At 41.6% G+C, this 13,678-nt stretch overlaps 1 protein-coding gene across 2 annotated transcripts in view; it reads right to left on the reverse strand.

Moving 5' to 3' along the window:
• Window positions 1–13,678, reverse strand: part of ATXN10 (ataxin 10) — an 842,223-nt gene that overhangs the window by 538,666 nt on the left and 289,879 nt on the right. For both annotated transcript variants that reach the window (XM_085652421.1, XM_085652422.1), the window contains exon 4: window positions 5,643–5,739. In XM_085652421.1, coding sequence (XP_085508547.1) covers window positions 5,643–5,739 — 97 coding nt within the window. The remainder of the gene's footprint in view (window positions 1–5,642; window positions 5,740–13,678) is intronic.

A 13,678-nucleotide genomic window follows, 5' to 3' on the forward strand; every position in this document is an offset into this window, starting at 1 on the left:
TACAGCAAAGGTGCTCCTAAAGGAGTTCTTTCCCCGATTCGGCATTTGTCGAGTTTTGTGGAGTGACAACGGACCCCATTTTATTTGGCAAGTTGATTATTACCTCATGAAAGGGTTGGGAACTAAGCAGACATTTCATGCTGCTTTTCACCCACAATCAGCAGGGCTATTGGAACGTTACAACTCTACCCTAAAATTAAAATTGGCCAAGATACAGGCTTCCACATCTTTGAAATGGCCTGATGCACTGCCTTTAGCATTGCTATACATTAGATCAATACCACATACACGACCTGGCATCACACCGTATGAGGTGGTTTTCAGAAGGCCAATGAATATTTGGGGGATTCCTAAGCCACGCCCTATACATGATGTACCCTATGTATTGATGAATGACTATTTGTCTCAGTTGACTGACAGTTTGTCTTCTATTTATTAACCGGTTCGGGAGACTCTTCCAGACAGGTCGCAAGGTGAGGGCCACTGCTTGCGTCCTGGTGACTTTGTGGTCGTAAAGTCATTCCAGAGGACCAGCTCCCTAGCACCGATGTGGCGAGGACCGGAGCAGGTGCTGCTGGATACTAGGACTGCGGTTTGAGTGACCAACCAGAAGAACTGGGTTCATGCGACACATTGCCGGAAAGTGTTGCAAGGCCTAGTGAGCCCAGCTGCGTTGGTAGATCACTGCAATATCCTGGATACCGAGAAAGGACAAGCTACGACACCTGAAGGACCTGAGGAAGTATTCCCGGACCACACGATCCCTGGTACATCTCGATATCAGCTGCGACCCAGGAAGAAAGACACTTCATTGCTGAAAAAGACTGTTTGAGCCACTGTCCTGAGTAGAGAAAGCCTGAGTTACACACTACTTGTCTCAATCTCAGTGAAGAAACCAACGTCTGCCCAGGACCTTAGGGCACAATCTGTTTTGTCGTCTGACACGAGATGAACATGCCTAAGGAAAAGAGACCAACCGCTGCAAGAGTCTGTGTTTGAAAGAGCATGATCATTACTGGACTCACTTTGACTGTTGTTATCGTTGCTATAATAACATGGATTGTAGAGGAAGTAGCTCCTGTCCAAAATCTACTGACTGCTGCTACTCCTGTCCCCATTGAACACCACTACTTCACTCTTCCTTATCATGAGCAGAAACATAGAATGTCCTACCTCAATAACACTTTCATTCAGATGTTGCACCATACCCACAATGCTACGAACATTACCAATTGCTGGGTATGTGGAATGATGCCAGCTCATCAGAAAAAGGTAGGAACGCCTTTTATTCCCTTGCTGTTTTCACATAATGGCTCCTGCAGAGTCTGGTTTGCACTATTGTGGGCTTCTCATATCACTAATATTACTAACTTTGATGTAGGCAGCCTTAACGCTCAGTTGAATAAAATCTGTTACCCTGATGAGGAAGGAGAACCACAAGCTAAAGGAACTGTATGGGAAATGGAGGAGTATCGTCGAGGAAATTCCTCCACACACTATGTTTTCCCCAACACTCGAACTATCAAGGGAAATGGGCCTCCTGTTATTGCTGTTACTAGAGCTTGAGCGGATCTTTGTGTTAGCAGTATTGGCAATATCCCTGTGGGAAAAAGTGACTGTACTTTAGTGTTAAATATTACTGGAATGAACAATAGCAGTTGTTTGTCATCACACAACACCTATTTCATTTGTGGAAGTAAAGGTCATTACCACCTACCTATTGAGTGGTCTGGAAGCTGCTTTGTGTCCTTTTTGCTTCCACCTGTGTTTTTGGCACCTGTATCCTACCATAAAGACTATAAACTGTATAATGACATTTCTAAGAGCCGGTTCAAGAGGACAATAAATCATGATGAGGTGGATCAAACTGATACTGCTCTACAGCAGTATATTGACTTTAATTTGGGACTGTTCTTTCTTGGTGCGGCCTTGAACAGCAAAAAGATAAGGCGCTTAACACGTGTTGCAGAGGCTGTAACCAATCAGACAGCAATGGCGCTTGGAAATATCACAGAAGAACTACAAATTGCGAGAATTGTGGCGCTCCAAAATAGGATGGTGCTCGATGTGATCCTAGCCAACCGTGGTGGAGCATGCGGCATCAATGGGAGCAGCTGTTGTGTGTACATCCCTGTCCACGCCCCTTCAGTTTTTGAAACAATTTCTAAAATGCATAAAATAGCCGCTGAAATCCATCAGGATTCAGGGACATGGACTTTGACTGGATGGCTATGCACTACGTTTACTGTATGGGGCTGGATAATATTGTCAGCCCTATGTATATTTTTTGCAATTCTTTTCACCTGTTGCCTATGTATCCAATGTGGCCAGACGCTCTGTTCCCTTTGTATTTCTACCTGTACCTCATGTATACCAGCTAAACAAATTGTCAAGAATGTAAATGCCCGCCTAGCAATGGACCAGGAAATTAATGAACTCATGAAAATAGATGTACAGGATATGTTCCATGCCCCTGCTAAGTCATAGAGATGTCTTCAGCCAATGCTAAAAGGGTCGTCTGTGGGAATCGGAAATAATTGCTGTTAGCATGAGCTGAAGCCATCTTGTTTGCAGCATCCATTTTGTTAGCCTTGTGACTCTTCCGTCTTCATTGTTGCTTGCTTTTCTATTCTGCTTGAGTCATCAACTTTCGTTCACTCCTTCTGTTCTAAGCTCAATCAATGTATATGTGCTGAGAAAAGGCTTCCTCAGGCAGCACTTGAGAGTGCTGTGTGGACGTAGTCCCACTCATGAGTGATTAATAAACATGTTATTTGAATTCCAGCTTCAGTGCCAATCTCTATATTGTTGGTCTGAAGACCCGTGGACAGAGGAGGGTGACCCCTGCACTGGTGTGATAATTGAAAAGCACATTTCCACAGCACTGCTCCGGAGAAGTGAAGCAGGAAGGAACTTTGTGATTCAAAGGGAGATTACCCTCACTCTCCAGCTAATGAGGCCTGGCTCACTGAAAAGGCCCAATTGTGAATTGATCCCGTGTTTTCTTCAATCTCCAAATAATTTAATAAGCACTCTTACCTTCTGTTTCCATTTTGTGACTTATACACAAACAGGATGGATACGTATTCCAATATACAGTGAAACAAAACACACTCAATCCACGCTCGCTCTACCACCTACAAGCAGAGTAAACATGCAATAGTTATTGGGACGAGGAATATCTTATACTTAGGAGAGGCCAGTAGGCATCTCACATGTGAAGGAAGTAGGCAAAGAGGGCCCATGTCTTCTACTATGATCATTTCCTGCCACTACTACCAGTACAATTTCAGCCCAGTGAGGAGACAGTCACTCATAAATGAGTGTGCACTTTGTGTATTCCCCCCCAATCTCAGGACCCTGCTCTGAAGTCTCTTACCTGGACATGAGAGGTCCTCAAGGAACATTCAGGACTGTTTCCTTCACTGATGCTGAGAAAGTAGATTTACCCAGACATGTGCCTTGAAACATAAATGTGTACTGTGAAAACTTCAATGCTCATATGTGCATTGGTATGTTGTCATATACAAGCTTAAAGACCACTGAAATATTAGTATTCCTGTGCATTTCTATACATTCTAAATGTGCTGCCGCCATATAGCTTCATGTTGTACAACTGCACATTTACTGAACTTTGTTAGTAAAATGTAGTCTCATATTAAGGGTTAGCACAATGAAGCAATGATTGATTCGAGAAAGTTGTGGAAACAGCTGCTGTTAGTGTTACTTGTCATATATTGTCAAGAATTTCTCCCATTCCTTCCCACGAGATGATTCTGGCACCTGCTCCATAGCAGTCATCTCCAAGCTCTGGATTTATCACCTGGTTGTGTTCCTATTCGCTTTGATTGGGGAAAATGTATACAGATATGTATAAATCATATGGATTTAAGCATTATATACTCCAACTAATTTGGGGGTGAAGCTCTGGACTGTTGAAATGACAATTGCCTTGTATTATTTCTGATTGCTTGCTGGCTATTTTGCATTAGACACGATAGATTTAATATGCTGTGTTTTTTCTTTAACAAAGTGAGAACCTAAGCCCTTGAAACCCATGCTGTGACTTTCCTAGCAGTCTAAAACCGATCAGGGCACACACTCTCCAGAGTCACGCAGGAGACCTCTACATCCCCACAGTTTCAGTTTGTAGAAATTGAGTGTCCTCCTAGGAAATCATCTAATAGGATGAAAATGTGATAATATAGCCTGTAAATCATAAAATGTGAACACTTGGGGCCAGATGCATCAACAAACCATTTTGCGATTTCGATTTCCTAATTGCGAATCCTTGCGATTCGCAATTAGAAAATCGCAAAAGGGAATGCATGAAAGTGTGTTTAACACTTTCTGCGATTCCTAGGGGATCGTGAATTACCTACCTCATGAATATTAATAAGGTAGGTCGCAATTTGCGACCCCCTCGGAATCGCAAAAAGCACGAGGATGGTGGCCTGCTTCGGTCAGCAGACCACCATGTACGTGATTGCTTTCAAATAAAGCAATCTTAATTTTTTTTTGTAAAGCATCCCGTTTTCCTTAAAGGAAAACGGGATGCTTTACAAAATAGAAAATAAAAACTTTTCCTTTCTTTTTTTAATAGCAGGCAGTGGTCCATGGGACCACTGCCGGCTCTTACAAAATGCTTTTAAATACATTCACAAAGGGGAATGGGACCTCTTTCCATTTGCAAATGGGTTACCACTTGATGTAGGTGGTAAAATGGGAATGTTCTGCAGCCGCATTTCGGTTGTAAAACATTCATGCATACCAATTCGATTCGGTATTAGGAAGGGACGCCCGAAACTCGCCCCTTCCTAATAGCAAATCGCAAACCAATTTTGCGATTCGGGAACAGGTTACCAAATCGCAAAATAGGGTTAGCTGCATCAAAAAAGCATTTTTTTGCGTTCGCAATCAGCCGTTTGCGAAGGCAACAAAATGCTTGATGCATCGGGCCCATAGTGTAGTTAACAAATGATTAGTGCTACTTAACCGTGTGAGAGTGCAATCACAACCCTCATACCCATCATTTTGTATTTTTTTGTCCATCATAAGGTGAATAAATGAGATTTGTAGCTGTTTTTAAGGAATGCGGATGTTCTGTGTAGCATACATTTGCCACGTTATCTCACTTCATCAGTAACCAGCGCTCACTCAATCTCATTTGCTGCACAGAACATATTGCCCGATTGCATGGATTCTCAAAGCTAAGTCCACTTTGAATACAGTTTAAGACCATACAAGATGAACAGGGGTTTATTTCCCATCACCATGCTCGGCAACAAACTCCCCGACAACCACATAGAGAAATATCACCTCGCCCCACATACCACTTCTATGTTAAGTATATTCCATGAGTAGCATTTCTGATACCAATGCTTAAAACTGAATACATAAAAGTCTGGGCGCTGAAGTACATTGCCATGCCTGGTGTTTTAGGGCCATGTAGGGTCATTTCATTACATTAAGCGCCAGGGCAGTAAAATCTATCAAGGCACACCCTATTGGACAAGAACCACTGACTCCACATTAAACAGCCCACATACCACAAAGGATTGTAGTACTAGCAGCGCTGAAAATACCATATGTATAAAGTCAATATAAACGACATGTTAGAAAAGGTGCATGTCAACACTTACAAGAAAAGATCTGGAAAAGCATACTTCCAAATGCTATTTTGGGAATCCCCATTTCCTGATGCAATGTTTCCAAGAAACTGAAGGCCACAGCGAATGGCTGAAACAAATGAGAAATAAAAACATGAAGGGAAATGCGTATCAACGGACAGAGCTAAACAATGTTATGTACTCTGTTTATTACAGAGAAAGGTACACTTAAATTGTTTGTTTTGGCTGTACAAAAGACTAACGCCGTGGAGGGGAACCCTGGAATCATCAAAGTCGGCGTTCCACCAGCAATAAATAATCTACATACTTCTCTCCAATTCTGAATCACGTTGTTCTCTGTGCTTATTACTGTAACCTCTTTAATAACCTTGGACCCCCACCATTACCTCGACTATTATCCCAGAAAGGTAGTTCAATAAATCCTTGCTGAAAAATAATTTGTCAAAATTGTATGTATGCATGAGAAGAATACATTATTCATTAACACATGGACGAACCAGTTTGTGGTGTAGTGACCAGGATGATGTGAATGTTGTTGCAAACAGACATAGAAACTTGAAACAGAAAAGTCAGAAGTGTTAGTCTAAACTACCCGTTCAACCTGTTCTATTTCTAAAACAAACAGTGTCTGAAAAATGAGTTTCCAGCTGGTAGCACACTTCCTGTTGAGCTGGAGAGGTCGACTTCCCATCACACTGTCCAAGTCAGAACCACCAGTCTCATCAGCAACCTCCAGAAGGCCTTCCCAATTCCTGCCATGGTCATGAGTAAACGAAACACTTAATCCACAAAGATGTTAAAACGTCAAGCTATTCTTGCTGAGTATGTTGAAGGCATGTACGCCTGGCTAATTCTGCATAACAGGAAGTGGTCTAAAGATCTACACGGGCTCCTGCTCTTGCATACTGTCCATCAGGGCATAACTTCCAACTGGCTCCAGTCATGAGTGTCTCGGTCAGCCACAGTCTAGTCAACGCCATTCTCCATGTTTGGACTTTAAACTAGGATTCAAATGAACCAAAGTGCTCGAAGCTAGTCAGGGCTGGCTCAAGGTGAACCTTGTGACCTGGATGTAAGCAATCGTTACATATTCGTACCAAGTAAGGTGATGCTGAGGAGATACATCCGTAACAAAAGAACAATGGTTCATCTGGAACTTTTTGTCACAGGACTAATGCTTCTTTTTTCGTTGGACCTTCTAATAGACCATGCAAACACAAACTGAAACTGAACTAAAAGGAAAAAGCACATCGATGCAGGCTTGTGTAAGTGGTGTGAGGAAATATACAAAAGAGAAATCTAAAATTGTTTTTACTATTAATATACAAATAATTGAGCAAGGTATTTTTTATAACACTGTAACAAAATTTACAGATGAACCACTGATCTCATGACAGAGCCAGCTGGTAGCTAACTAGGGCAAAACCATGTATACCTTTAGAATTGTTCAAAAAATCTGCCTAGTATGCCACCTTCTTGCATACAACAAGCTCATTCCATGCCAGAGGAATAACCCAACTAACCCAAACATAAGAAAAGCAGCAGGGCGATAGGTTTGGCAGGCATGCACTCGTGGTTGTATCTGGGTTTTATACTGTACTTTTTCACAGGGGGTGGAATGGGGCTGTGATTACCGAAGCATTCTGTAAGTATAGGTGTGGAAGGTTTTGAAGGCACACTAAACCGTCGAAGACCAGAGCAAATAGGCTGTCCGAACAGAAAATACCACCAACAAAGAATATCCCAAACTCCATTTCAACCTTACGCAATCGCAGACCTCTGGCGGTGATTCATAGAGACCCTCTCCTATGTATGCCTGAGCTGTAATATTGCAGGCAAAAATGTGTTCTTGGGTATTGTGACCTAAATGAGGCCCTCAACAGGCACCATGCTTTCCACCCACAGCTCAGAAGCATCATCTAAAGTGGCACCAGTAGGGCCCTACCCACTGTGTCACCTGCTTACTTCCCACCCCGTCTCCTTAAATTGCCTTAGGCCCGATCACAGTCTGGCATCTTATGTCAGGGTACACAACATGTTTATTTTAGAGCGCCCTCCTCTAATTGACAGGGCCATCCAGACCACAGGCAACATTCACCCCATCCAGTACTACTACTGGTGAGTTCTACTTGAGGACGAAATATTCTGTTTCACATATTACAATCAGGAGAGCATTCACGACCATGCTCTTTCTTTTGATGCAGATTCTTGTCTGTAATATATAGCATAACTGAACACTAAAAGCTAAAAAAACAAAAAGTGTCATGGAAGGCAGTCCCAGCATATGGCATACCAATGAAGTATATTTGACACTGAAAGTAAAACAATTCGTTTAATATCCTTGCAAGACTCCTTCCACATTAGGAAATTCGCATCTCTTCAAATATATTGATTAATATTACAAAATAAAAAGTTTAGTACAAAAAAATGAAATATTTCAAAATTATGAATTACTTTAATTTTGACATAATTCTTGCCTGAAATGCTGTGCTGTAGAGGGGCGAAAGTCACCCAAGAGATGCGGTCCAGTGTTTAGCTAGCTGATCTTGGAACAAAGGACACTTGGGTTTTAAATGCTGGTTTTGGTAAGAAACCAAAACTTATGGGATTCTGGGCAAATCAAAATATCTGAGTGTGCTTTAAGCTATAAATATGTGGGATATGGGTATTTTAAAAGTAACTCTACAGTGACCTTGAGCTACCTATCAGATGTCTTAAACAAAATAAATATCACACTAGAATATAAACCATCACATACAATGGAGATTATATAACCTGGATTGAAGCCAGTCTGCTGTTACAGAGACTCGCATCCTTCACTGTATACTGTGATATAGGAATCAAACCGTGGCAAAGCCAAAATGGCTCAGTTAAAGTAGACAAATTCATTCCTTGTTGTAACTGCTAAAAGTCATTGGCAAACGGGCTGCTGTATATTCACTACGGATTGCAGGAGCTACTAACTTTTGCTGCTGAATGTTGTGAGATACCAAGACATACTACTGCAAAAAGCCCGTTAGTAGCAAAGAGCTGCATGAGATAGGATGAAGACAGGGCAAAGTGAAAAAGTAATTAAGACTGATCTCTCAAGTTAGCAGGTTCATGTGTGAGTAGGTGTTCCACACAGTCTGGGACTTGCCCTGGAATTCTAATGGGATAAACAAGACTACAGTTTCCAAAAATGCAAAGAGAAAATGATGGATTGCGCGTGCATGGAAAAGGGAAACTTGAGATCTCGGATTCAGGGTATAGGGGGTACTGTACTCGGCAAATATATCGAGTAGGTAAATATTTTTCTGACATGATCGCCTATAAATGTATAAAATAACAAAACTGGCAGAGCAGAGAGAGACTGCAAGTATACTTCTGTAAATAAATGAAACCTGTATATTCCCCACAATCTCAGGGTTACAAAATCATATTTTAATGTTTAACATTATTAAAATAAATACAGACACTATCAAACTCCAGTCCCACAAAGCATGACAACTCATTATTAAAAACTATCTGTTTGGGAGGAGTCGAGGCTGAAGCTGGATACATGCTGTAAAGTCAACAATGCATTCCATTTTGTGGAGTCTGCAGCAAATGCCTTGTAGTGAAATTAAATATAATACCCTCATGTGCAGTAGGGAAATAGACTATTTCACATAAAATAAATGACATTTCATAGATAAAACAGACAAGAAAAAGGAGGGAAATTCTGTAAATAGTGTAATCAGAGGACAAATACTAAGATTCCAGTGTAACTTTATGACAACAATGGAGGCTTAAATCATGCATTTCCTTCCTGCTTCATTTATAAAAGCAGATAGATAAAAAGGTAGAAATCACAAAACCTTAGCGCGCCCCCCTGCAAGGAATAGTGAGGGGGCCCCCTCCAATGCCAATCCCTCACAGTCGCCAACCACCCTGTGGGACCAGGGGCCAGAAATCTGCACAAATCGGCCCAAGGCAGTATACATATTCATAACACCAGCAGAACAATGCTAAGGTCCAGCCTATTCCAACAAGGAGCTGGTCGAAGCTTGATCCCGAAGCTTGGACAACATTTCTGGAGGCCACATCTCCTAATCTAAAGGGCAATTTAGATGAGGGTTACCAGCACGAGGCACATTGGATTGCACATTCACTGGATATATGCATCCCTATAAAGGGAACCAATGCAAAAACATACACAAATAAAGCCCCCTGGTTTAACAATCATCTTATCTCCCTAAGAAAAGAATGTGCAAAACTCGAGAGGAACTGCAGGAAGGAGTATGAATCACTCCTAAAAACAAAATATAAAGCTTCAATTAGTATCTACCATAACGAAATCAAGAAAGCTCTGACTAAATTTTATGAGGAAAAGATTATGCAGTCCTCAAGGAATTATTCAATGTCGTCGAAGCCCTGACCACCTCCCAGGAAGGTAATACAATGTACAAAGGAAAGATGTAATGAGACAGCAATCCTTTTTTCAAGAAAAAGTTGTAGCTATTTACGATCAGTTTCAGGGCAAATCAGAGCCAGTTTCTAGTCATAAAGATGACTCTAGGGAATGGCCTATGATTCCAGTGTTATCACAGTTCCCTATGGTGAACGAAGACGGTATATGTAGCCTAATGAGTGTAACCAAATCTGGACCCCCACTAGACCCTGCACCCCCGCATATTCTATCCAAAGGGATGGATGTCATCGTCCCCTCATTAACTGAGATACTTAACCGCTCACTGGATGCATTCCAAAAAACTGGGGGCATGCAGTGATTAGGCCATTATTTAAAAAAAAAAAAACATCTAGATCCGGCATCATCTGGCAACTTTCAACCTACATCGTTACTACCTTTTGTGGTAAAACTTCTGGAGAAACATGTCAGCCGGGCATTATCCTTCACCCCAACCAGATGGGCTTTGTGCCCAACACAGTACAGAGGCAGTGCTATTGGCAGTCACGGAGGACCTTAAAGACATACTGGAACACGGGGGTTCTGCTGCAATTTTGCTCCTTGACCTAAGCTCGGCGTTCAATACTGTAGACCACACCATCTTGAGAGATAGGCTCACGGAAGTAGGAAATCAGGACAAAGCCTTGGATTGGCTCACATCCTTTTTAGAAGACCGATCCTACCAGGTCATGGAAAATGCTTGGTTCTCTTATAGTCTGCCATCCATATGTTGAGTGCCGCAAGGATCGTCTCTCGGCCCCACCCTGTTTAATGTTTACATTCGACAGCTAGCCACAATGGTACAGGAGTTTGGTATCTCGGCTTTCTCCTATGCAGATGATCGTCAGTTGGTGGTTTCTTTGGCATATGGGTCAAATATTGAACATCAACAACTGGTACCCTGCCAGGAAAGAGTGGCAAATTGGATGATGAACTGCTGCTTGAACTGAACGGCGATAAAACGGAACTTATGATTCTAGGGAACACGGTCATACACAGACCATTGGATAGCTGGCCGAATTGCATGGGCAGCACCCCAGATCCTAAATCCCCCATAAAAAGATCTGGGAATGTAGTTGGATAAGGTCCTCTTCAAATCTCTTTGCATTGCACATAAGGCCATAAAGAATAAAAGGTGCAGTTAAACCTAGAAGTCTGGTCTCTTCCTATGCCCCAGCCAGACTCCTAAGATCTCTCAGCAACACCTTCTTACCACTACTAGAATTATAAGAGCGATATGGCGCAGAAGATCATTCGCACACCTGGTACCAAAGTTATGGAATGGTCTGCCACTCGGAATAAGACTACTGGAAGACGAAATCACTTTTAGAAAAAAACTCAAGACCTTGTTGTTCCCCCGTTAACCTGTTTACCAAGTCTAGTCACCCAGTTCGGAACTCATCAGCACAAGGAAGCCCTCGGGTAGCAATGCGCTCTACAAACCATAAACATAAGAACTCCACCTTTGCCACCTGCATCCACATGACATCAGCACATGTTTCCATGATACGTTTATTGTCAAAGAGAAAAAAGTTATCCTTGTGGGATGAGCATGCTTTACATATATGCACACTAAAAACCGAGCTGTGTTCATACTTTTTATTATAATATTATTATTTTTATCAACAAAATGTAACTTTAGGGGCTGAGTGAATGTCCCCCCCTCACTGACCACTAAATAGGGGAGTAGGTTTGTAAGGGATGTGCAGATGCAAATTAAATTTAGTGGTATCGATTAAGCAAGTGCTCTATTTTGGCAGAGCTAGTCAATCTATCATAAATTTGCAGAACTCCTATTCTATGAGACTGACAGTTCAACTTTGCATTAAAACCCTTATTCTGAGTGCCCAGGTGTTGCACCAGCTTATTTGTGATTTAATGTGTGACACCCCCCGCCCCCAAAAGTTCACTTCTAATGATAGTCCGGCTAGTGGTATTTTAAACATTGCATATAATACAACGCATAGAGAACATAATGCAGATGTATGTAATGTTCCACACAGGGATGGGTAATATGCTGCCATATAATTTAGTCGTTCTATACTGCAAAAGGCCTTGAAGAAAAAAAAAAAAGACTTGTTGAAAGGGTCACATTCTCCTTGGATTAAAATCACATGTATGTGCAGAACTCCTCCCCTTGGTTTATTACACATACAGGGGACACCGTGCCTACATCCTATGTCAAACAAGCATTGGCTTTGCCAATAGGTCTCGCTTTTGGGGCCTTATAAGTATTTAGTTATGCAGCACAATATCCTTGGTGCAACATCAACTGTTGCATGGCTAAACACTTATAAGGTCCCAAAGGTGAGACCTATTGGCTATGCCAATGCTTGTTTGCTATCTAATTCACTACTGGAGGCCACTTTATTTTGGTGCACTGGTCTATTTTCTATCCTAGACCAGCCCTGTAAGCAAATCTTAGGGTATTATATAAAAAACACTCTTTCTGAGACAAGTAAGCACTTATTCAGTAACTGCTAAAACTATGGTATCATAGGATCATAGACTTTAAGAACCTGTCCCAAAACTATCTCTTGCTAACATGCCCTAAATTCCTTATAACAATGTTCATCCCATCTGAATTCTGTTCTTTTATGCAATAAATTTGTTATTACCTGATTTACACAGGATTCCCTTTAAACGGCCTAGAGCAAAGTACTGGCACACCTGTTTCCGAGCATTCAAAGGAATAGCTGGCATTGCTATTTAAAAGCCTCTTGGAGGTCGAAGCCTTTTATGAGTTATGCAGAGAGATGAAGTGCTGCCACTGTCCTGTTCAGGACTGGCAATGAAGTATCACTGTTACCTTGTACAATGTTAGCAGTGACGTCAATGAAGTGCAGGCACAGCTCTTTAAAGTTAATGCAAGTGCAGCCTCTGCCCTTTACTTTTCATGCAATTATGTCACTAAACTGCTCTCCAAAAGTCATATCTGGCGCTGCCTTTATAAAATTCCTTCAATGTAGGAAGTGCCCTTTAAAGAGTTTACGTTGAAGTGCTGGCACTTTCTAAAAGAGACTCTGGAGAGTATTTCTAGTGCTACTCTTTAAAAGCCCCCCAGAATTATACTGACATTGGCTCTTCAAGAATGGGGTAGGAGTGGGGGGTGGGGGAATGGGGCACGCCCCTCTTCATGACGTCAATTATCTAGCGAAAGAGGCAAATGTGTTTATGTAAACTAATCGTGCGAGACCGATTATTTCAAACCATATAAAGAGGCAAAAAAGAAGAGGGAAAAATGAAAGTTAGAAACAGAAAATAAACAAAAGAAATTAAAAATTGAATCGGATATGGTGCAGTATTGAGTATGAAAATAAGAAATAGCATAATTAAAACACATTTCAAAATGGGGAGAAGAGTTGGCCTAACGGCTAGGGCGCTCGTCCACAAACATCCTGTGATTCAACATCCTGTGATTCTGGGCAAATCACTTAATCTCAGTGTGCCTAACAAAAAAAACAAGCATTGGCACTCGCCTTTGGGACCCTATACGTTTTTAGCCATGAAACAGTTGATGTTATTGCACCAAGGATATAGTGCTGCATAACTAAATACTTAGAAGGTCCCAAAAATGAGACCTATTGGCTATGCCAATGCTTGTTTCATTTAACAGTGT

Source organism: Triturus cristatus, chromosome 4_1 (genome assembly GCF_964204655.1).
Source record: "Triturus cristatus chromosome 4_1, aTriCri1.1, whole genome shotgun sequence".
Classification (NCBI taxonomy): Eukaryota; Metazoa; Chordata; class Amphibia; order Caudata; family Salamandridae; genus Triturus; species Triturus cristatus.